We start from the raw sequence: 25265 nt of genomic DNA, 5'->3' as shown, positions 1-25265 counted from the left end.
ACTTTGGACTAGACTTTAAGTAGCAGTCAGAGTAGCGGACTGAAAACTTCTTTGTGCACCAAAATCCTTGTTCAGCACGATGTTCAGTATGTATAATATGCTGGCTGAGTAATATCTCAGTTAGATGGTCCACAGTGTGTGATAAAAGGTTTTCTATTGAAGCTCTTTATCTCATTCCGCGGTAAATGGCTTAATCATAGCGCCGAGCTCGAGTGCTGCACAAATCTTCAACAACCATCACTCGAGTTCATCTTATGGTCTCCAAACTGTAGAACTCTGGATTCTTTTTGATTGTTTTGACCCAGTTCACACAGTAACATCGACTGTGGGGAAAGATGCTTACTTTGCAGCAGGTCAGTGATAAGCCGACTGGTGATTGTGAACTTGCTGCTCTCCGAAAGGGCTGACAGATTGATTAATCATTAATGGGAACGTTTAACTACAGTCATTTTTGTCAGCCATGACTGGAGAAACTTTCTGATAAAGGTCTTGATACATAGTCAGGAAGTTCCTGCAGCTGTCTCCTCAGCCTCTTCTCTGCAAAAGGACTTCAGAGAAGAGACTTCAGTCTTCTGATGTCCCTGTCTTTACCTCACATACTCTTTCTGGAATTGCCATTTTAAGTAGGTTTTGCCTAAATAATGAATATCAGATGTGTCTATGCTTGGTCAATGTTTGTAAGACGTTGCTCTATTGCTTTGGCCTGTGCTCTTTGGTGGAGCCAATGTTTAGCTAATGCTCTAAACTGTTAGTGGAAATAGGAGAGGATTAGCTTCTCGGAGCATACGACCATTATACTATACAGTCTTCACTAAAAACTCCCTTGAAATAAATATTATTGCTGGCAAATCCAGTGTTTTTAAATGCTTCCCTGAATCAATAATAAGGAGAGGCAACATTAAACACTTGGTCATAAGTCAGTGAAGATTTACGTCAACGCCATCATTAGGCTCATGAAGCTTTAAACTTTTTCCCTTCAGTCAGCCACATTTGTCTGTTGAAACCACCTTTCTAACATTACATACAAACTCAAACTCTCAGCAAAGTGTGGATGCCACATTCAGAAAAGCCTGCATAAAAATGCTTGTGCTTGCACTGGCTTGATCCTTAAAACAAGAGACCATAGATCTCTGGCGAACTACGGAGGGCAGCTCTATAGCTGTCTGTCGTCACTCTGACCTGCAATGGAAAAGTTCCTATTTTCTACTCTGAGAGGAAGCCATGCTACCGCTTAGCCGGGTTATCCATGGAAAACAGCCAGGCTGGAGGTTATACACGGAGACTTGGGCTTGAGGCTTACATGTGACCTCAACATGTTGCCCAGAAACAGGATTATGTGAGAGATAACAGTTTTTATTTTCCTGTGCTCTAAATCTCAAGTTTGACCTTAATGAACAGGTCAGACATATATTTGTTTCATTGACTGTAAATGTGGAATTCAATTTGGTAACGTCACTGTGACATTGTCCAGGCTACAGTACAAAAGTACCTCACACAGAGATGATCATAGGTACTGTGGGTTAGATAACATCACTATGGTATAATTAGCATAGTTCTATGTCATTATGGGCTGGAGCAGCGGCGACTACCTTTTCATCTAAATGATATGGTCTGCCACTTTAATCCATCTAACGCTCAAGGTGGTTCATGCCAGATAGATCTTTTATAAATTCTTACATTGTTCCTTAGTTTTTGATCAGCCATTGTTCGCTTGTCATTGTGTATTTTTTTTTTCTCTTTTTACTTCATTCACAATACTGGAGACAGTATGGCGACCACTCTGGTTAACAAACTTTCTCTATAGCAGCTAGACAGCAAAAAAGTGGGGGGCTCTGGTTGCAGGCAAAATGGGGGAGAAGTTTACCATTGTTAGTTGTATATACTACCAACATTGTACTGATTCAACACTGGTTGGAAAATCATCAAAGTTCCTGTTTAAATCTGGCATTTATATAGCATCTTCTACTGAAGTGACAAAGGCTTAAAACCCCTCCTTGCTGCATCACAAGCCGACTTGTGGCCTATGGTGGCATTCAGATGAATGCTGTCTAGCGTTTTATGTATCCTGCAGTGAATGATCCTTTGAAAGGGCTGGAGGGCTCAGATGGGACAGAGCCACTGTTCTTAAAGGCCATACTGTCTGGACCAGGGGGCTTTTTCAGTGTACATCAGAGAAGCACCTGCAGGGCTCCTCAGAGGTCAGGGGTTAAACCCTGCTATGTGCTTTGATATCACACCAGACAACAGACACAAATACACCTTTTATGTCTCTCAAAGATTTTTGAACTGAGTGCATGCTCTTGTGTGTGTGTATGTGCATGCAAATTAAAGAATGAATCCTTGTGTTGAATAACCATGCTTGTGTTTTTGCATATTTCGTAATGCAACTTTGCATATTGCTTACCATATTCAAAAGCACTCTGAAAGCAAAGCAAAGTTGGGCTCCTGTTTATTCGATGGCCACTGATTTCAGATCATGTCATTAAAGCATTGAAATGCTCTTGCAGAGACTTGCAACTTACTGTCACTTGTCCAGGCAGCACATGCCTGCATTTGTAGCAGTTTTTTTTCCATTGAAGTGCAACACTAAGCATGGCAGTTATAAAAATCAAAAGAAAATTCCAAGGCCCTCTTTTTGAACTATTAAAATGCCTTAACTGTCACAGCATGTTCATGTTACATCTTAAAAGGGAGTCAAAACGTTTTGTGTTAAAAGGATTTTAATAGTTTTAAGTAGAGTGCCTTGGGGTTTTCTTGTTATTTTTATGTCTACATGTGTCCCTATCCAAAGAACACCTATTAACGATCTCAATTTGAGTCCAGGAACCACTCCTAACATTTCTTATTACATTTCTTAACTCAGGTAATTATCTGGTGCAGTATGTCCACTGAGTCATATCAAGATTAAAGTCTTTATCGTCATTGTGTGAAGCAAGTTGCAGCAAAGTCTCCCCCTGAGCTGCATGGCGCAGAATATAAGATAGATGCTGTAATAAGCTAGAATAAAATAAAAGTCATAAAGTAATAAAATGGTTGCAATAAAAAAGCATTGTTTCATTACTAACATGTATAATCTCCTTCTGTCAACAGATCAATCAGCGTGCTCTTTGATTCTCTCAGGCAATGCCCTTGTGAAAATGGGGTAGCGGTGTTTCTTTCATCATCAATTCAAATAACCTGGATCAAGCCCAGGGCAGCACTTCTCCTGATGTCAGAAGATTCAGACTCCAAGCCCTTTCGCTTCCCGGTGCTGGAGGATGAGGACGGAGCCTCAGGGTGCAGCTCCATGGCAAGGGGGGCCTCCGGATGCAGCTCCATGGCACAGCTGCACCGGATGGGTGGCTACAGCCAAGGCGGGCCTGACCTAGGCCTCCCATCGGAGGGCAGCGACAGCAGTGGGCAGGACCCTTCCGCCTCACCGCACAAACATCGCAAGAACGCCCGCTCCCGATCGCTCCGCGAGGAGGACGTGGAGATGAAGAGCAGTGGGTCCAGTGGCAGTGGAACCGAATCACACGGCAATGAAAGCCACGGCAACGAGAGTCATGGCAACGAGAGCCACGGGCATGAGTCAACGGGCAGCTCCAATGGCAACAGTAAAGACTCAGCACTGCTTGAGTCCTCTGAAAGCAACAAGAGGTCAGTGGTGGCTCCAGGAATGATGAAGTTATTACTAAGCCTGTTTTGTTTTCTGGCACGTTTACTGTGATTGTCAGTGTAAAAGAGCAGGAGGAGAGTGGGGAGCTACTGTTGTTATCAGCACACTGTGCAGGAATCCTCCCTGTATCCAGTGATGTTCAGTCTGGTCATCGCACCCTCTTTGGGGACGATAAATCACACTGTCGATTCATTTTTTCAAGATAATTCTCCGGATCTACTGTCCCAAAGAATCTACTGTCAGCAATGATATTTGCTGATTCAGGCACACAGTCATAATGGAGCCTTAATTACACAAGCAGTATAAATCATTAAATATGCAGGGGTATTTGCTTTGAAAGCAATGCAGTGCCAGCACCAATACGTTTTTGAAGGCATCCACATGTAGGTCAGCAGAAATGATCGAATCAAATAATGAATTCAAATCAGAGCAGGCCCAAAAAATGGGTCATAGCTGACAAATACTTGTCCAATCTCCGATCACCACCCAAATTAAGTAAAAATACCAACGTTTTGAGGAATTTGAATGCCAATGCTGAAAGAATCATGCTGTACATCACTTCTCTTCCTTTTGCCCTCGTAGTTAACCTCAGCATATGTACATCGACTGACGTCTTTCAGGAATAAAAGATGAAAAATCATGTCCGCTTCGCCCTCCACCACAGCAGTCTGTTCATAATGACTGAAGCCATCAGCGTCTGATGTGTTTGTCAGTGTTGATGTGAGTAGATGAATGAGCCAAGGCTGCTGTGATGGCCATACAGTTTGAATCACAGTGAACCCGCTCCATCACTTTTCTTTGACCATGAGAAAAATATGGATGGACATTGATTTAAATAATAGTTTAATACATTCAATGACATTCTTCCTGCCGGCTGAGCGCTTCAGACTGGTGCCAGCCAGACAACATTTTACTTTTGGACTCATGTCCCTGAGGGGGATTTGTTTTCACAGCCAGTACAACACAGAAACACACAGATAAAGACAGTGAATAAAAGCTTCATGTCTACTGTCATACATCCCAGCTCACAGCAGTGTCAGCGAGGCAACTTGTTCAGGCCTTCTATGACATAAGGGACACACTTCCCGCCGGAAATTTCCAAATTACTCCAAAACTGCCTAGACGTGACCACAGTGTGTCCAAAATAAGTTCAGACACAACGTAGTCCGCCCAGGACAGAAGCCAAGTGGGTAGGAAATAATAAAATAGCTTGCTCAAAGTGGGAAGACTGGGTTGATGTCATGCAGGAGACTCGCTCTCTCTTGAAGCCAGATGGGATTTGTCATGCTCTCCAACTCTTTGTTATATCCATAGCAACGCAGTGTTTGTGGCTGTTTATCAGTGGGCGGAACGAGCAGATTTGCGTCATTTCACATACTTGCTCTCTCACTTTAAGCCCTGCCTCTCACACCCCACTCGGCCTTCATTACAGATCTTTTTGCCTTTTTAAAACCACACCCTCTTCCTGACCGGAGTGTACAGTGTTCTCACGCACACCAGCTCCCTTCCTCGTCTGCTCACGGGATAACTAACTATTTCTCCAATGACGCACTTTCTTTTTCCTTCTTTGTCTCACTCAGCACTCCCTCTCTTCAACTGAATGTCGAACATTTTGTACCCATTTTTTGGATTTTTTGTTTGTCTTTTTTTTTTCAACTCCTCTGTCTCCTTTTCTACTTCTCTTACTCCGTTTTCTCTCTCACTTTCTGGATCTCATTCACCGGAAACAGCATGTATAGAGGGCAAATTAAGCATGTTGTTCAATGAAAATCTTGATACTTAGTTGATACTCAGTTTCCAAATTTATGCTGAAATAATGACTAGAGATTAACACATTTGTATTAATTAGCCACCAGACTGAGATGGGGATTTTTGCTGATTAAAGCCATAGCGTCTGCCATATGTAGCTTTTCCTTTTGTCACAAAGATCCTGCTTGACCCATCTGTGGCCCTCAGCTGTGCATCATGTATAATAGAGAGGGAAAAAGTGGTTACTTTCTTAGTGGCTGAACAATGTGGGCTAATGTGCCTGTTAAAGGAACAGTCCCGCATTTTGGACAGCGTGGTTGATTACTATCACATCTGTAGTCACATGTGAAGATTCATATCTACCATTTTTTTTCTCTGTGCGTCAGTACAGAGGAATACTCGTGACATGATCAACAGAAAGACTGGAAGGAGCAGAAAATGCTTCCGTAAAAACTTAGAAAGTGTTTCATGGCTTATTGTTTTACAACATTGAATCACAGTGGACAATGGAGCAATGCTTTTGTGACATGGATCAAGAGAAACGGGGCTTCGGTGATGGTGAAAATGGATCCAAATTGAGGGAAAATGATATATTAAATATGTTATAGCAAGTGCCAAGGAGATAAAAACCTGTTGACATGACATCTGGTGCTAGCATTTTCCAGATGGTATATGGGAGAGAGGAAGGTTGGGCACTCTGGCTGTCACACAAAATGCTATATTTGCTGTCAGCCAAACTCTGCATGATGCCAGGAACAAACATCCTCCCCACCATGAAGCATGGTGCTTGAAGAATCATGCTGAGGAGATGATTCTCTGCAGTCTGCAGGGGACATTTTATTTTCTAACTAGACAATGATCCCACAGAAAAAGTTTGGTAACGTCACTGTGACATTGTCCAGACCTCAATTTGGTCCAGACTTGAAAGTTGCTGTTCGATCACAGTCCCCATACAGCTTGACAGAACTTTTTAACTCTGAATTTGACCATTACGCTCTACAGGTGAACCTTCATAAACTGACTACTCTGTATTCGGTAGAATTAGGTCTCTGGTTGTACTGGGAGAAGGTATTCGTGGATGTTCTGTCTATTCTAAGTCATTTAAGCCTGTTATTTATGGCAACATGTTGTATCTGAAAGATGAGTCAGTATCTCTTGAAAGCTGCTGATGTTAGTGTATTAGTGCACTGATAAGCGTGTAGGCCAATACAGTATGTATTACAGTACTATGTCTTATATATCTTATCTTATATATCTCATATATCTTTTCAGTGTAATGAGATATCCACACGTACACCCACTGATGAGATAAGAGGTCAAATTTTCTCAAAGCCTTTCAGTGGAAGGTTTCTAAACCAGGCCACCTTGCCCTGATCTTCAACTTGAGCAGACGAATATCCTGCACGGAGCAGAGACCAAAGCAGAAACTCTTCTGCCTCTTTGGGAAATCTCTTTCTGGAACCTGTTTCCACGATTTGTAGACTTACTACAACGGCACAAATTAGCTAACCGAACACTAATACATGCTCAGACTGCTCAGTCTAAAACCAGCTGTTGCATTCTTGAGCACTGAAGGGCTATATTAGATACCTACTTGTGCTCAGTGAGGCTATTTTTGAAGGTGTTTTCTATTCCAAGCCAGGTAAGCAGGTTATATATAGTAACCTGAGATGTAGCACAGGTGAGTCAGTATCTCACAGCTGCTAATAGTCTTAAGGTAAGCTTGTGAGCTAATACAGTAGACAACATACCCACAGAGATAAGTGTCTTACTTCTGTTTTAGCCTGACTTTATTGTCTTACTAACACAGATGCACAGTCACTGTCCTTGAATTAAATTGGCTAAAACTACGGGTGACTCTCTGTGCGTTTACTATTTTAGCTACTGATTCTTTAGAGCCTTTGGATTTGCTCTTGTTTTACACTGTAATTGGGATCATTTAAGAGTTAAAATTGCTGTAGAGAAAAGGAAACAATAAGTTACCTGAATGATAAGCTATTTAGCACAAAATAATGATAAAATAACAACTGGCCCAACAAAATACAACCCATACTGAGGCTGCTTTATGGCTAAAATGTAAACTTTTCCTTTGCAAGGTTTCGGCTGTTTTAATGCCAGGGCTCGCCTCCCTACATGTTCCACCGCAGCAAGTATAAGAAGTATTTTTCCCCTATAGCAGAATGATAATGGCCTTTCTCTACTGCTGACACAGAGCTGTGGAGATATATCTGACCATGCAAGACTTCTGTTTTAGTCCACAGAAGGTTGCACACAGACTTACTACCACACAGTTAATTAGCTTACTGTGATAAACTGTTTCTCAGTCTAATTCCCATTCGGGCTGCCCAGTCTAAAACCAGCTGTTGCATTCTTGTGCACTGAAAGCCATATTAGATAGAATTAGGCTCCTTCTGCTTAGAGAGGCTATTTGTAAAGGTGTTTTCTATTCTTAGCCAGGTAAGCAGGTTATAATTAGCAGTCTGAGTTGTGATGAGTCATTTTAATGTATTTGTGCGCCATTAAGCTTGTAGGTTAATGCAGTGGGGCACACACACACGCATTCTTCAGCTGCATCCACAAAAGAAGCCCATTAGATGTATTGAAAGCTACTGAGTCCAGAGTCTAGTATGAACTTTCACACTATGCATAAAATATTTATTAAATATACTGTTTTCAAATTTATTTTGTAGTTTAGCATATTAGCTATTGAAAATAGCGGTCAGACTGTTTTATATAACCTAGTATAGTTTTCGTCAAAATAAACAGCACAAACATTGAGCGTTATCCATTTATGTAACTCTCTATTCACTACCATTTGCCCTTGATTTTCAAGCTGTGCCCTGCTCCTAGTTGAATTTAGCCCCCTTAACTCCTGCTGTATTAGGGCTTCCCTGCTGTGCACCTTTGAGCTTTTGACACAGGTCCTGTGAGAGTGACCTCAGAATTGATTTTCTTTTGTAACCCGGCTGCTAAATGAGACCTGAAGCTGCGTGAAGTGAACAAATAATAGATGATTCACACGAGGTTGTCCACGTGTAATTTAATAAAATGGTAAAAGCGAAGAGCGAACAGAGTTAACCAATTTCAGCTGAAAGGCCAGCCTCATCCACCAAGCAAACCCTGGCAGAGACGCGGACAAAATTACAGTTTATAGCACACTCAGAGAGCCCTCGAGAAAGGGAGATTTTCCCAAAACGATGTCCAGCTAGCCAGACAGCCTTGGGTGTACCCACAACACCCGACACACGTCCGGGGAGCACATAGTGCTACTGTGCACAAACACATTCACATAAATCAGCGAGGTCTGTGTCTAAAAGTAGGTCAAACAGTTCATACTTAGGCCAGGTCATAATTCACAGTGCTAAACAGGCGTAATAAACCATAAGGTTTATGTTTTCTCTTTTTTGAGGTTATTAAAGTCATTTGTTTTGTAGCAAAATTTTTAATTATCTTTCTCTCTCCCACAGCTCCAACTCCCACAGTCCATCTCCTCCCAGCAGCTCAAATGCCTTCAGTCTGCTGAGCTCAGAGCAGGACAACCCATCAACCAGCGGCTGCAGGTTAGTCGACCAAACACTGCTCTAACACTGAAAACTCCTCTTTGTTTAGCGACAATACTACTTACGAAATGTATGGTTTACGCTAGAAGTTATCTATTTTTATGAATCTATTTTTTATCTGACTTGCCACCGTGCACGTGTGTGTGTGATTATGCAACTTGCAGTAGTGAAGAGTCCGCCAAGGCCAAGACTCAGAAGGAGGTGCTTAAAACTCTGAAGGAGCTGAAGCTTCACCTGCCCGCTGAGAAGAGACACAATAACAAGTCATCCACATTGAACGCCCTCAAGTATGCGCTGCGCTGTGTCAAGCAAGTGGAAGGTAAACTAACTAAGTTTAGTTAATTTTTGTTTAAGCTCTCTGTGCGTTCAATTTCTGTCTGAATGTACTTTGCACAACAAGAATGTCTTTTCTTTGGAATTCAGGATGCATTGTAGCTAAATAAAATCCCCCAAAAGATATGTAGTCATAACTTCCTGCAGGAAGGAACATTTTAGCGGTAGTTTCATGGGTAATAGTCTGCAGAGGCTTAATTCTAGCCTATCTAAATGTTTGCAGATGGAAATGGGCGGGCAGAGGTTCAGAAGTGCAGCCTGGTTGTTACACATTATGACGCATTTTAGCGAAGCAACAAGACATTTTTCATCGACAAAGAATTTTGTGACTTCAGTTTGAATACATCATCTTTTTCTTGGACTCTTCATCTTGGTTCATCAACGTTGTTTTCTTATTCCATGTTGTACGTTATGTTCTGACCAGAGTTTAATAAATCCCTTTGTGTCTTGCAGCCAATGAGGAGTATTACCAGCTGCTGATGATCAATGACAGTCAGCCCTCAGGCCTGGATGTATCCTCTTACACGATAGAGGAGATAGACAGCATTACTTCCGAATACACCCTCAAAAACAATGTGAGTCATCGAATTATCTTTAAACTAATAGAAACGTCTTTTTATTATAATATTTAGCTGCTGATACTGGTGTGTGATTGTGGCTTGGATCTCTTCAACAGGACATTTTTGCAGTCGCAGTCTCTCTCAACACGGGAAGGATAGTCTACATTTCCGATCAGGCTGCCTCCATCCTCAACTGTAAGAGAGATGTGTTCAAGAACACCAAGTTTGTGGAGTTCCTGACGCCGCAGGACGTCAGTGTGTTCTACAGCTTCACAACGCCTTACCGCCTGCCCTCCTGGAGCATGTGCACTGGAGCAGGTACATGTCTGCAGACACAGTGGCTGCATTTACATGCACACTAATATTCCCACATTCCCAGCATTTTATATTTCAGTATTCCAAATTAGTCCTTGTTTCGACTGTAGCATTTGCTGATTACGACATGTGAGATATGTTTTCAATTATCCGGGTTTTGGGAGCATTCTTTGGACATGAATACAGTGCATTTGTAATATGTGTCTCAGTAGGGCTTTTTACCGCAGTCAGCTCTGTGTGTTGTCATGGATACGTTGTACACAGACGAACTCACCAACAGTTAGCTGGGTTAGAGATGAACGCACAAAAGAAAAGCCCAGATTTCTGGTCAGAAGGTTAAACACAGCCGCTTTTAAATATTATGAAAGGCTTGGATAGCAACAGGTTTTTTTAATTCGACACAAAGAAGCAAAATGGTACAAGTTGCTGTTGCTCCAGCCTTTTTACCGCAGTTTGTGACACACAGCTCCTTTCCTGTTTACAGTCAGCTCTGTGTGTTGTCATGGATACGTTGTACACAAACAAACTCACCAACAGGTAGAGATGAACGCACAAAAGAAAAGCCTAGATTAGTGGTCAGAGGGTTAAACACAGCTGCCATGCCAACAATAACATGTTAGGGCGTGTAATCACAGTAAGCATGTAAACTGGAATGTCAGGAGAATATTCTTTTTCATTAGCCATGTACATGGCTCATTCTCACTGTCTAAAAGTATTCTCAAAGTACTTTGGATGCATACGAAAATGTATTAGAGAAATAAATGAGTGAATAAGACCCCTAGTAAGTCTATAATGCACAGGCTGCCATCAGCATGGGGCATGAAGTTCAAGTTGACCTGACCTCAGTCATTAATGAGAATGAATATAGTTGCCCGTTTTTACTCAGCTGGATAGAATAGACTGAGCTGTCTCATTATTTAATATATTTTTCCCTATGTTATTTTGACTAATACACCAAAATGAGACTCAACCCTGATTAAATTCATTGCAGTTAAGTGCAGAGCTGCGCTCCTAGATGATGTTTTTGGATAGAATTAATCAATGCTTGATCGCCTACGGGAGCTGTGACCGTGACCAGCATTCAGCTGGATCATGTTGCTTTTGAATTAAAACATTCTTTCCCCGTTTCAGAGTCGTCACCGTCTGACTGCATGCAGGAGAAGTCCTTTTTCTGTCGTATCAGGTGGGTGTTGGTTCAAACATGGTGTCAGGCCATCTGCTGCTCGTACCTGTTTGTGGTTTTATTCATACTTTTCGTTCCACTCTAGATGTTTTTGAACTAGTTTGTGACATCATATGCTTGTAAACTGTAATCAGATGCTTTTTCCAGGTCAGTGTTATACATATTTAAAACACACTCACCCACACCTCACTGCCCTGTACTATACTGTCAATATTTTCCATTGACTTCCAAACCCCTTCAACATGCCTAAAACTTAAACTCTCGCTCTGATCTAAGCACTGACCTGGTGTAAAAATGACCATGAATTGTCATCACACTTTAAGTCTCAAACTAGAAATCTAAGAATGCACTTACCTACATTTACTCACTCTCATTCAATGTAGGCTGTTACTGATGGAAAAACAGTTAACACTGCCCCCTTGTGTTGAAAAACTTGAAATGTAAAATGCACACAAACTTGGGCACAGATGGTACTTAAAGAGAACAGACAATTTTAATATGACTTGATTTAATTTAACATTTCTTCTCACTCATTTCCAGTGGTGGGAAGGAGTGCGAGGGTGATCTGAAGTACTATCCATTCCGCATGACACCCTACCTGATGAAGGTCCAAGACACTGTACACGAAGACCAGTTGTGCTGCCTCCTGCTGGCTGAGAGGGTCCACTCTGGTTACGATGGTAAGAACCTGACTGCAGGTTTGAGACGTCAATTCAGTGACCACTAAATAGAACAGAAAGTTCAACTAAAAGGTCTATAATTGTAGGGATCCTTTTCTAAAGCCACTTGGATAGTTTGAGGAAAGAAATTGAAGACTTTCTAGCTAATTTCTGTCTAATTTGGTTTCATTTTTGGTCGGGGTTACCCTTTAATGATTCAATTCTTCTCTCTTCCTTAAAGCACCCAGAATTCCAACAGACAAACGCATCTTCACCACCACACACACTCCTAGTTGTGTGTTTCAGGATGTGGATGAGAGGTAAGCCATGACGGCATGTTGGCACACAAATCACCAAACCATCAGAGGATAATAGAATTGATTTGAAGTTATTTTTCATGTTTTTCTGTGCATTAGGGCAGTTCCTCTCCTCGGGTACCTCCCCCAGGACCTGATTGGCACGCCAATCCTCCTCCACCTGCATCCCAATGACCGGCCCATTATGTTGGGTATTCACAGAAAGAGTGAGTCCACAGAATGTAACAGATGAAGGCAAAAAACTTTTCTGTCTGTCGGCATCATGATCTGACTGTATTATTTTGGCTTTCTCTGCAGTCCTTCAGTACGCAGGGCAACCGTTTGACCATTCGTCCATCCGGTTCTGTGCGCGAAATGGCGAATACATCATTCTTGACACCAGCTGGTCCAGTTTCGTTAACCCCTGGAGCCGCAAGGTCTCCTTTGTTATCGGGAGACACAAAGTGCGCACGTGAGTGTTACTGTCCTGTATGCCTTAGCGGATATATGGTCCGTCACTCTTTGATATTCATAAAAAGACATTTTATAAACCAGTAGCTTATCTGCTGATGTGCTTTTTGTTGTTGTGTATCAGGGGCCCTGTAAATGAAGATGTTTTCTTGGCCCCGTCCTCGACTGTGGCCGAGATGAAGAACATGGAGTCTGACATCCAGGAGGTTACTGAGCAGATTCATCGGCTCCTGCTACAGGTGAGAGAGGATAAGGAGGGATAGAAAGGGGGACATACTGTATAGACCTAATCACTGTGATGTTGCAAACCTGTAGTAGTAATCATTTGTAACTATTACATTTAAATTTACTCCTCACCCTGCTTCATCCTCTCTGCCTTTTTAACTCTTCTTCTTTTTGATCACTCTCTTCCCTCTATATCTGTGATCAGCCGGTTCATAACAGTGGCTCCAGTGGCTACGGCAGCCTGAGCAGAAATGACCACATTCTGGGCATGACCTCTTCTAGCGAGAGCCTCGAAAACGGCAGTGGGAGCAAAATGCGACAAGTGAAGGAGGAAGTGAGCGACAAAGCCAGACCTGTGAGTAAATTCAAACATCTCCAGCTTATCACCGTGTGTTCCAGCCCATGTGTTCCTGCTTGATTAGGATGATATGGCAGCAGCAGAAACTGGGTTGTTGCACTTGTACAAAATAACTTGACCCTGATTGTTCTTAGACTGAACAAGGAGTAAAAATAATTCATATTCATCGTTGTCAGTGTAATCAAGTTATATACTGTATTTTTTGGGCTGAAACATCTAAATAAAATGTGCTACCAACATGTGAAATCTAGAACAACCGATTTTGGAGTCTCGTTTTTAAAACAGATGTTGTCTTGTGTCTTTATTTCATAGCGAACATTTCAGGAAATCTGTAAAGGAATTCACCTTCAGAAGAGCCAGGAGCAGCAGACAACCAAGCCACACAACAAGAAAAGCAACGGCAGTAAGTCCAGCTTATTACGAACATTACAACTGCACATTTATTTGTCTGTGTTTGAGCGCAACCAACTCGTGACCTCCCTCCAGTAGAGTCCGTACAGAAGAGCTCAGCGGTGGTGCGGCCCAAAGACTCAGCGGCTCCTCGCAGCTTGAGGGACACGGAGGTCACAATGGAGGAGAGTAGGCCCGCTGTCCAGGAGGAGATGATGTTCAATGATCAGAACGGCTACTCCTACCAGCAGATCAGCTGTCTGGACAGTGTTGTCAGGTACGGGGATGAAGACAGACATGATTTCAAAGAATGGTCCTTATACACGTGAATTTTATAGCTTACTCGCTTTTTAACACATAGTCAGTTTAGTAAATGCAACCCATAGAAACCAAGTGAAGTGCTACAAAAGTAAAGTTTCCATCAAATGACCCACAGGAGATATTTGAGAGAGGAAATTATGAAACTCCACTGTGGACATTGATATTGCGATGGGATACAATCTGGAATATTCATATTCTGTGTTTCGTGAGGTAGTTAGTATGCCAAAATCTTTGGTTTCGACCTGAACAGCTCCACACTTAAAGTGCTTCACCACATGTTCTGTGATGTCTTTTTGACAAGTAGTTGAAAATAATTGATTGGGGGAAAAAAAAAAAAAAACAGCAACTGAACACTTTGTTGTTATGATTCCTGCAGGTACTTGGAGAGCTGTAATGTTCCCATCACCATGAAGAGGAAGTGCCAGTCTTCCTCTAACACCACGTCATCTAACTCAGATGACGGCAAGCAGAAAGGATCTAACAGCATGCAGGCGTCTGAAGGTATGTTTCACCACATCAGTTCCTACCATAAATTGATATCAGACTCTTAATGTCACCTTAGAGGGACAGTTAAAGCTGCTGTAAGTGATATATTTTTATTCAAATAAGTGTTAAGTGCTCTATATTATAGAGTGTATGGTCAGTAACCCATGTCTTTCCTCCCTCCACTCATGCAGTAAAAGAGAAAAGAAATTTTCTGGTATCACTGTCCACTTTATCCAATCAGGACAGAGAACTCTATAAAGAGGCGGTCCTGTCTGCTCATGAACAGGCAGAGAGCAGGATCCTCCTGTTTGCTGCTCTGTCTGGCGATTACCGACCGCTCTTTAGCTAAAGCGACGACAATGCTTACAGCAGCTTTAATAACAATAATATTAATTACTTTTTTTATATAGCACCTTTCAAAGACAAGTTACTTATTGTTTGACTATAAAATTATATAGTTAAAGTAAATGAGAAACAGAACTTGAGATATGCACAAGATAAAAAAAAGATTTTCAAAAGGGCAAAGTGCAAAGGCCTTAAGAGACAGCTCACCCCAAAGTCAAAAATACATACTTTCCTCTTACCTGTAGTGCTATTTATCATGAATGCAATCGGTGCTTAAAGCACCAAAAACATACATTTGTGGGTTATCTTGAATAACCGGGTCATGATTTCCAGATAGAAACATTGCTGTCGAGTTTTCAAATGTATTTTTTGGCACTTTGAGCACCACAAGCCGAGTGCCATCTAGTTGCATTATATTCGAGAGAAGGCTGATATCTCTACAGCCGAAAAATATGTATTTATAATTATGGCGTGAACTATTCCTTTAAGGCCTTCGCACTATGCCCTTTAAACTTCTCTCTCACACTTTTCACTACAATGCCAGTTCCTTTTTTAGTATTTCCTGTTCTCTGTTCTCTTGGCAGAACCAGCCCTGTTGAAGGATCAGTCTGGTCTCTCCGCTTTGGATGTTCGAGACAAAAAGTCCAGTGACGCTGCCTCAGCGGTAGTGGGCACCTCGCTGCCCCTACCTGTACCTAACAAACCAGAAAGCGTGGTGTCCATAACCAGCCAGTGTAGCTACAGTAGCACCATAGTGCATGTTGGGGACAAGAAACCTCAACCAGAGTCAGGTACAGTGTCGTCAAAAAGTGTCTTCTTCCAACCTGATAACCTCTGTTTTTGGGTATTTGATATACAATGAGGTCAGATCAGATGAATAGCATAGTGTTTAGTCATTCGAGGACCATATCACTCACTTATAAAGGTATTGGCCAAGGTAAACATAGTGATAGGTTGCACTATATCAGCAGCGATAACTGCATTAACTGTTTGATAGTTTCTTAAACTTTGCAGAAATTCTTCAGCTCAGATACAGTTGCAGATTTTCAAGCATCAGTTACTTATTTTAATCTCTTTAATATATTTTAAACATCTGAAGCTACTCAGTGTGACATATATGCAGAAACAGAAGAAATCAGGGAAGAGGAAAATGTTTTTTTACAGCACTGTAAATGAAACTTTGTGTGTGTGTGTGTGTGTGTGTGTGTGTGTGTGTGTGTGTGTGTGTGTGTGTGTACGCACTTCTTTCTCTGTGTTTTGTGTTTTTGAGAGTATGTGTGTGTGTGCGTGGTTTATCAGTGGATGTTTGGCAACTTGTCTCTTAAACGCAGCTTGTATCTTCAATGTGCAGAAAGGTTTGCAGGGTAATTGGGTCCCGTCCAAAATGGCCGCATTAGTGGTGATAAGAAATTCTTCTTTTTTTTAATTGAATCAAAAAAGAAGGCTCGATACACGATTGGCATCTCCACTTCCCATTTCATTCAAAATTGTTACACATAACAAAAACGAAAATAATGATGTTAATGTAGTTTTGCGTTCGCGACATCGTTACGTCGTTACCATGAAAGTTTTATCAACTGCATTAACATGAATGCCAAAATACACTATTACGCTCTCTCATTATGCAAGAGTGATAATAACCCAACTACTGCTGCATTCAGAGCAGCTGGTTCAAAGGCCGCTCTACCTAATCAGTAATCCACCCGCCTCGAACGTATAGTGTTACGTCATTTTGACAACTTTGAAGCACATTGGACTATTTAATTTACGACAGTGGCGGCAGAAAGATAAAACAAATCTGTGCAAATTGTTATATAAAGGTAGAATTTTTTAAATATATATATAAAAGTCACAAATCCATTCAATAGCCACTGTAGTAATCACTGTAGCCAAAGTGACCTCATGATGATACATCACTACAGTTTCCGACTGGTGAGTCTTGTCATTCGACCACAGGCCTCCATTTGACAGCTTCTTCCATTTTTCAACATTGCTTTTGTTGTCGTCACTGCTAATGTCGAACAAAACTGTTCCAGCTATAAAACTCTACCCTTTCGTTGCTCTACAATATATTAAAGTGCTTTCTCCATGTGTCATTTGTATAGAAATCATAGAGGATGTCCCGGGTACAGGAGAGACGGTAGAATCCGTCCAGAACATCTGGGCTCCTCCTCTTTCTGCTATTTCCCCTCCCTGTCAGGAGAGGGAGTCCTACAAGAGGCTGGGGTTGACCAAGCAGGTTCTGGCAGCCCATACGCAGAAGGAGGAGCAGGCCTTTCTGTATCGCTTCAAGGAGCATCGCAGCATCACAGCACTCAAAGCAAACTGTTCTCAGTACCTGGAGCGCCAGAGAGGACAGATGGCCAGCGATGGTGCGTCTGACCACCACACTGACACATCACATCAAAAGTTTTTAAGGGATAACGGTTGTTATTTTTGTAGTTTCTGTCTCTTTAATATTTCGCTCAGCAAGTTAACAGCTGATTACAAAAAATACAAGATGTCAGATGATCATATAGGGTTCAAACAAACTCCAGAGGTTAGCCAAAGACTAGAGGAGAAAATTAAAGCAAATGGTACAATTATAATTCACTGTCAATTGTAAACATTATTATATATAACTAGTGACAATCAACTAGTTAAATGCCAAACAGCCATTGAGATAATCCAGCCAAAGTGTTGACTTATTTAGATCCTGTCTGATCTTCTGACTGCTCCTGTTTTTGGCTGATTGGACTTTGTTGTAAGTCCCACCCAACCCAAGAGGAGTTTTCCACTTGTTTAGGGTTAACTCGTACTTTTGTTTACTGCCAAGTTTTCAATAATAATCATTTTTGTCACAATCAGAAATCATTCAACCAACTCTATTTTTATCTCTAACCTCTAGCTGCACCAGCTGCTCGCTCTCTCAAGCCAGGTGCCGAGCCCACAACGCGGCGGGGCACACGTATTAAGAGGAGCAAGTCAAAGAGAGCGAAGCAGATCGAGTCCTCGGACAGCACAGTGTCTCGTCACAGACGACAGCACCTCCGGCCTCCTCGTCTTAACCACGGACTCAACCCGACCTCTTGGTCTCCCTCTGAAACATCGCAGTCAACTTTCCCCATGGCCTACCCCTCCGTGATGCCTGGCTACCCCCTCCAGGTTTACCCCAGAGACAGCTCCGTAGCTCCCCGGACAGACCCCACTCTACAAGGCTGTAGGGACAATCAGGGCTCCCAGGCTCCACCCTGTCCGCCAATCATCCATGCGCCTCCCTACACCGCCCCCATGGTCACCCCCATTGTGGCTCTAGTGCTGCCCAACTATGTGTACCCTCCAGTGGCCACCGGACTGCCACCCCCACAGCCAGTGTTCCACGCAGAGACTGGTGGCTTCCCGACCCAAACACAGCCTTTTTGTCAGGCTGCCTTCCCAGTCCAGGTCCCCTTCACAGCTCCTCCTTCCTTAAGTGTTCAGAACCAGTTCAACTCCCAGAACCAGTTCGCTCCTCAGGCCGGCTACCTGACCCCTTCGTTCTTCTTCCCCCCGTCCTCGGAAACCCCGAAGGCCCAAGCGGAGGGCCTGTCTCGCTCCTCTACACCGCAGTCTGGAGGCCCGGCGTCCCCACCCCTGTTCCAGTCTCGCTGCAGCTCACCCCTCAACCTGCTAGAGCTGGAGCTGTCGGTGGACAGGCAGGACAGCACAGCGCTCTCCTCTGGAGGACAAGGGAATAATACGGCAGAAAGGGAGAAAGGAGCAAGTGGCAGCCAGGCCAAGGAGAGGGAGCTGAAGCAGGTAAATAAAAGAACAAGCCTCTTTTTGTTTGATTACTTCATTCCCTTTTCTTTCCTTCATCTTATGAAAGACTCCCAATGCCTATGACTGATATTCCTCACCTGTAACATTCTTAAACTATCAGGTTAAAAATGTCAATCCCCCGCTGAATTGTATCACTGTGGCATGTTTGAACTCAGGCTGTGGCATGTTCCCCCGAGACATTCATTCATACGTCTCTCAGCCTGTCAGGATTTAATGCCACCGTCACAGTGATTCCTCCACATTGTTCACTGTACTGCTACTGTATTGATATGCCATGTGAAGTCAAGTCAGTCTAGACTCCTCAGATGAAATGTGGCCCAGGGTGTTAACACATTGTGTTATTATCCCTTACACCCTATAGCCATCTCTCAGTGTCCTTGGTCCACCAGGACCCTTGTTTTGCGAGGACACGCCCTGTGTCTGTGAGCGTTTGTCTTGGGATAAAGTGTTCTCTAGGCTGAGGGCTTGCAGCAAAGAGGTAGGCGATTCATCAGAAACCTCCACACTTCCTCCAATCCCATTCCTCCCCGATTCCATATGTCAATTATAACTGTAACAGCTTCTTTTTTTTCTTTTTTTTTTTCAAATTTAAGTCTTGCATTGTCCATCCAGTAAAACGTATTGACGAGGGAAACTGATTTTAAATAAAGCATGAGGAACTTTAAAAACTCACTAGAAAGAGTAACTTAAATATAGATAACACACTTGTACTGTATGAAGGACTGTATGTTCATATGCATACGTGCTTTGATTTTGCATGCAAGAACCATACCAAGGTTTAAACCATACAGTAAACATGAGCAGTGAAATGGAGACCAAAAGAAAACAGTGCAGAAATTCTCTTCTCTGTATTGTATTATTCTGAGATGTGACCACGAGCAACTACAACTGTCTTCTGTTACACATGAATGCAATGATTTTTTCCCCAGCTAATACGTTGATGAAACAGGCTCCATTTTAATGATTCGCCCCACTACAATCAGCTGGAGAAGGATCAGCATCACTGTCTGGTTTCAGCCTTATCATGTAGCGATGGTAATCAGATGGTATTGTGTACCAGGTGATTGGCAGGATGGACAATTTCCCCACTCACAGCAGAAACATGCTCCCAGTTGAGTCTTAAAAGGCAGAGGCAAGATGTAACACAGCTGATGAGACTGCACCTGTGTTATAAAGAAGCAGGAGATGGAGGAGGTACTCCAGTCTGTCGACCAGAACTGTGAAGTAAAGCTCTTCTTTGGTGTTTTAATCCTTTAATGTTTTTGTTTTCGCAGGCAAGTTCACGTGGCGACGGCAACAACAGCGATGTCAACTCTTTGTCCAGCGACATGTTGGACATTATCCTCCATGAGGACTCCTGCTCAGGCACTGGCTCAGCCACGTCGGGGTCCATGGGCTCACGGTCCAACGGCTCACGGTCCAACGGCTGTGGGACTTCAGCGAGTGGGACGTCCAACAGCGGGACATCTCAGAGCAGGACGTCAGGCAGCAGAGGCTCGGCCAGCGGGACCTCCGGCAGTGGAACAGGTCTGTTTCAACATCTTATCAATTATGTTGAGGTGTACTGAACCTCTGGCACATCCATTTTGTCCTTTTTAATATTCTGTCTTTTTGTAGAAAAAATCTTTGTTACAAATGTGAACTGTGCTTTTTTGGTTTTCTCAGGAAGCAACAACAGTAGCAATTACTTTGGCAGCGTGGACTCATCCCAGAACAGCCAGAAGGTCAACGGTCACAGCGAGGGAAGGGCGATGGAGATGGAGCAGAGCGACCACTACATCAAGTAGGTACTGCAGGACCCGCTGTGGCTGCATACTACCAACACTGATGACAAGGTCATGATGACATATCAGCTGCCCTTGTGGTGAGTTGGAGGACAGGGGTGTAGCCTGTGAGGAGTAAGAGAGTGGCCCAGTAGACTGTGTGATAGTTTATCAACCTTCTGCTTGTAATAGAAGGCTGAGGGTCCAGGCACACTGTCCTGTTACAGACAGGTTACCTGTTTATAGATGACAGAGGAAGTGTGAAAGGTGTCGTGATCGCTAATCTCATTTAGTTACAATATATCTTCAGGGTCCGGCGCACCAATTCGACATCAAAGAGCTAACTTTAATTCCTTGCAGCCACATTGCCCACATGATTTTCTATTGTGGTCAACTTCACTAGATGAAATCAGTGCACATGACTCACACTGGAGCTGATTGCAGTGGCACTTTTTGACCACTAGATGACACCCTTACTTTTATACTCGGTAGATACGATGTGAACTGAGGCTGTAGATGGTATCAGCTCTGTAGGTTAAACACTTTGATAACTAAGATAAGTACAAAAATCAAAGTTGCTTGTTAGACCATCGTCCAAACCACTTATCCAGAAACCCGACCCTCAGTAAGACTACTCAGATATGAATGTTGCGTCGAGTGTTAAATGTGGCTGTGTGTGTGTGTCTGCAGTGACATCCAGAGAGTGCTCCGAGAGGACAGAGAGAAGCTGAGACTGCTGCACAAGAGCCAGCCACGCTTCTCAGAGGAGCAGAAGAAGGAGCTGTTTGAGGTCCACCCCTGGATGAAGAAGGGAGGTCTGCCAAAGGCAATAGACATCAAGGTAGAATGAGAGTTTAAGTTAAATTCATTTCATTTTAGCCAGGAAATATATAGAAAATTATCATTTTGGTGCAAGCTTAATGTCTGACAAAAATGACAAAAATTGGGAGCTCTTTACCCTCCAAGCAGAGGACGAGATTAACCAACATATAATTGGGATGGTAAATGATTATTATAGCCATGTTATGCCATTGTTATTGTTTAGAAAGTGATGCCTGATGCCTTTGTCATACATCACACTAGACATTGATTATGTAGTGTTATAACCGTCACACATCTTTTGCTTTAAAAATGCTGGTAAGCTATCCAAAATCACACACTGGGGCAACATTATGCCACTGTTGATTGGTTCAGTGTAAGAATGGCATTATGAAGGGTCTTTATTGCCGCTCTATTGTGGAATCTCTTTAAAAAAAAAGCCTTTGTTTCCATGGTTTCTCATCGTCCTACTGCATATCTCTCCTTCTCGTTTTCATATCTCATTTGAATCTGTGTGTGTCGTCCAGGTGTGCGCCTGCTGTGAAGGCACCTCAGAGGCGGCAGCAGCTGTAGTGGAGGCGGCGGAGGATCATCCTGACCTGGACATCGCTGACACAGACTCGGGGGAGGTCGGCTGCCAGCAGAGGCCCGGAGAGGAACCCACGAACACTGTTGTCATTTCCTGCCACGGTCCTTCTCTTGGCACGACAAGCTAGACAATAAACTGCTAAAGACTCTCGGAGTGACTTTCATTACCCATCAGCCTCTCGTTGTGCACAACTGTGAAGAAGGACTTCATCTTACAGACTCTTCAGACTAAACTCTTCATTACTGGCTGTCTTGCTGTTTTTTCTGAGTTGAGCCTGTTCAGATGTCGGGGGGGAAAACTGGCTCAAACAGTGAAGATTTGAGTAGAATGTGAATATCTGCAGTGGACATCAAAGTACTGCTTATTCGATTTTAAAATGCTTATAAGCTGCACCTTTTCTTGGTTCTAGCAGGTGGTGCTGGACTATGTGATTACATGTGTTCATTCATTTGTTTCTGTGTAGCAGCACGTAGGGAAAGCCTTTTACGCACCGATCAGGAGATGCAGAACAAAATGTTCTCACGCAGCCAGCTGTACAGCAGAGGTCAAACAAACGTGAACCAATTGCAGACTACTTTATTCACACGTCAGGAAGTGGCTCAGTGGCATTTCTAACCGTTGCGGGCAATCAATGAATTCAGTTTTTTTTGTGTGACGCAATTTCCTAGGTTTCAACAACAGAGGAACGACAACAACTACGTCAGCATGTGGTGAGAACAGGTGGAGTTAAGTTGGTTTCAGTTGCTCCTGTCATGCATAGCCATCATGCACAAGTGCACTTTGTGGTCTGCACTGGAAGAACAACAGGGGTGAGACTCCTGTACATCTGCGCCGTGTGCCCCCATTAGTTACTATGGAGGACTGAAACTGCCGAAAATCAAATTTAAATACAAAATGAATTTGCCATTAAATGTAGCCATAAGTCATTTATAAGATATATATTTTGATTTGCTTCTGGATTTTATGTGCCTTTTGTTTTCATTCCCTGAATTATGTTCCCATTTAAAGCAACCTAATGTTACTTTTTTACCTTAAAATAACAGCTACAGAATAATTTTAACGGTACAGCGTCTTATAATAGGGTGGATGGTGCCCCTAACTCAGCCACTCCGCCCCCCATCACTTGTTTCTTCACTATGTAACTTCAGAGAGACATCACAGCGTTACATACATGTTTACTTCAACATACAATTGTTCAACACATAACATTGTTGACATGAGTTTTTTTGTAGTCAGAACCTACGTTACATCTGACAAACTGTTACAGACCTGGGATTTGTATTTAAGACAGTCGTGTTGCACTGGAAAATGAAATGGGAAAGTAAATGAAGAAGGGAATCAGTAAAAAGGTAAATAAATACAGAGCCAATTAAAACAGAAATATCAATTTATGTCACATTTTAAAAAATTAATTAATGCCTTTATTTTTAAATGGTGCATTTAATGGCTTTTTTTTTTTTTTAATTGCTTTTGATTTTTGCAGTCTTGGTCCTCCGTATAAGATATAATCACTTGGAGGAAATTGAACAGAAATGTACATGTGCATTTATTCACCAGCCCATCATGTTTGATTTTTAATTTCTGAGAATGTATAACTCTGAATTGCAGTTGTCTTACTTGTAGCTCCCCTGATGCAGCCTTAGGGTCTCATTCTTTATAGTATTTCCCTTCACGATGCAGCACTTTTATCTGTAGCAGCTGTGAAACTGTCGCTTTGATTTCACAGATGCCTCTCATTTAAGGAAAGTATATTTATCGCATTTCAACACTTGTGTAAATGCTTGTCCTTGACTCTGAAAATATATATATATTTTTACATACGATATTTTTTTCTGTACAAAGATTTTTTTTTTTAAGTTATGATGGAAATTCAAGCTTAAGCTGGACCAAGATTATTAATATTTATTGTAAATACTCTTTCAAAAAAATGTGAGTTGTGTAATAAACGCAAGGACGATTCCCACCATGGACTGGAAAATACTGTACTGGTGTTTATGGCGGGTGATAAAAAAATAAAGTGAGGAGAATATTGATGTTTTCCCCAGTTTGAGAGTGTGCCACATGACACTTGAAATGTTCTGATGTTGGCCCCTCATAAATATGGCAGAGAGCATCCTGTGGAAGTGACTGCAGCTCATCACTGTCCAGAACAAACATGTGGCCACTTCAGAAGTCAAGGTTTAGGGTTATTGCACGGGTATAAAGCAGCTCAGACAGATGTCAAGTGACTGTGTGGAGAGCTTTCCTGCACTTTGAAGCTTATGCTGTGATTTGAAAACTGCTCTTCTTTGGCAACTTGAACATTTCCTGAATTTTGTCATTCGTCTTTCTGTTGTTTGAACTGACACTGACAACATCGCACCTTTTTATTTTTCCTTATATTTGTTAAAAAAAAAGTTTATTTTAATAAAATGACGCATAACTTACAATGGAGTGTGTTTCTTCCTTGCGCACAATTCGGCGCACATCAGCCCTAAAGTGGACAAGTACTGGACTGAGTGAAGATTGCAGCTGTTAATGCGCCGATTAATGAGCAGAAACCACTTCAGACATGACTCCCTGTTTGCAGCAGATCGATGGTGAGGAGGGAGCAGCTGATCGGGGCATTGGCTGAATGGAAAAAGTACCTCAGATCTCACAATATTATCAATAAGTCGTCATTGTGTTTTTGCTCCTGAAGTCATGACATTCACCTTCCCGGTGCAAACGGATGTCTGGCCGCCCTCTGGAAACAATAGCCGAGCTGTGCTGTGGTGTCTGCAGACAGTCCACGGCTCAGCAGGCCTGATCAAAGCGACCCTCGGCCCTCCTCTCTTCACACCTCCACCGCATTTACACACCACCGCCCTCCTGCAGCGGTCATTTGCACCTCTGGAGCCCCGCAAATCCGGTCTAGTCACCGAGCAGACACACAGATCTGAGCGGACTGAATCAAGACATGTCCTCCTGAAATAAACTCTTCTTTCTTTCTTTCTTTCTTTCTTTCTTTCTTTCTTTCTTTCTTTCTTTCTTATCATAAGTAACTAAAAGTAGAAATATCACAATGAAAAAATACTTAAACTACTCATTCTGCAGGAAATCCCTATTCAAAAGTTTACTTTACATTTATATCTATATATTATGTAACTGTAAGCAGCATTTTCTACCTTTGGATCTTCAAAGTAACTGTTAACCAGAGATGTAATGTATTCGAGTACATTTACTCAAGTAAAAATTTGACATATTTCCACTTCACTTGAGTATTTCCATTTTCTGACACTTTATACCTCCACTCCTACAGTATGGGGGTTATTTATTAATTATTGCAGCTACTTTTTTACTCCACTACATTTATTTGATTACTTTAGTTACTAGTTACTCTGCAGATTGCGCGATACAACAGAG

The 25265-nt window shown here is 42.3% G+C and overlaps 1 protein-coding gene across 1 annotated transcript in view; it reads left to right on the top strand.

The window, feature by feature from the left end:
* per2 (period circadian clock 2) overlaps positions 1–24310 on the top strand; it is a 28222-nt gene extending 3912 nt beyond the window's left edge. Inside the window, exons 2-24 of the mRNA XM_073492182.1 lie at positions 3091–3639; positions 8875–8967; positions 9132–9286; positions 9754–9875; positions 9977–10178; positions 11307–11358; positions 11899–12038; positions 12259–12337; positions 12434–12540; positions 12632–12785; positions 12909–13023; positions 13215–13364; positions 13680–13770; positions 13854–14034; positions 14455–14579; positions 15494–15700; positions 17015–17281; positions 17797–18686; positions 19072–19188; positions 19985–20237; positions 20376–20493; positions 21164–21314; positions 21820–24310. Coding sequence (XP_073348283.1) covers positions 3209–3639; positions 8875–8967; positions 9132–9286; positions 9754–9875; positions 9977–10178; positions 11307–11358; positions 11899–12038; positions 12259–12337; positions 12434–12540; positions 12632–12785; positions 12909–13023; positions 13215–13364; positions 13680–13770; positions 13854–14034; positions 14455–14579; positions 15494–15700; positions 17015–17281; positions 17797–18686; positions 19072–19188; positions 19985–20237; positions 20376–20493; positions 21164–21314; positions 21820–22008 — 4389 coding nt within the window. The 5' untranslated portion in view covers positions 3091–3208 and the 3' untranslated portion in view covers positions 22009–24310. The remainder of the gene's footprint in view (positions 1–3090; positions 3640–8874; positions 8968–9131; positions 9287–9753; positions 9876–9976; positions 10179–11306; positions 11359–11898; positions 12039–12258; positions 12338–12433; positions 12541–12631; positions 12786–12908; positions 13024–13214; positions 13365–13679; positions 13771–13853; positions 14035–14454; positions 14580–15493; positions 15701–17014; positions 17282–17796; positions 18687–19071; positions 19189–19984; positions 20238–20375; positions 20494–21163; positions 21315–21819) is intronic.
* Positions 24311–25265: the final 955 nt, after the last annotated feature.

Source organism: Pagrus major, chromosome 21 (genome assembly GCF_040436345.1).
Source record: "Pagrus major chromosome 21, Pma_NU_1.0".
Lineage (NCBI taxonomy): Eukaryota > Metazoa > Chordata > Actinopteri > Spariformes > Sparidae > Pagrus > Pagrus major.
This window is presented reverse-complemented; position numbering and strand designations above follow the sequence as displayed.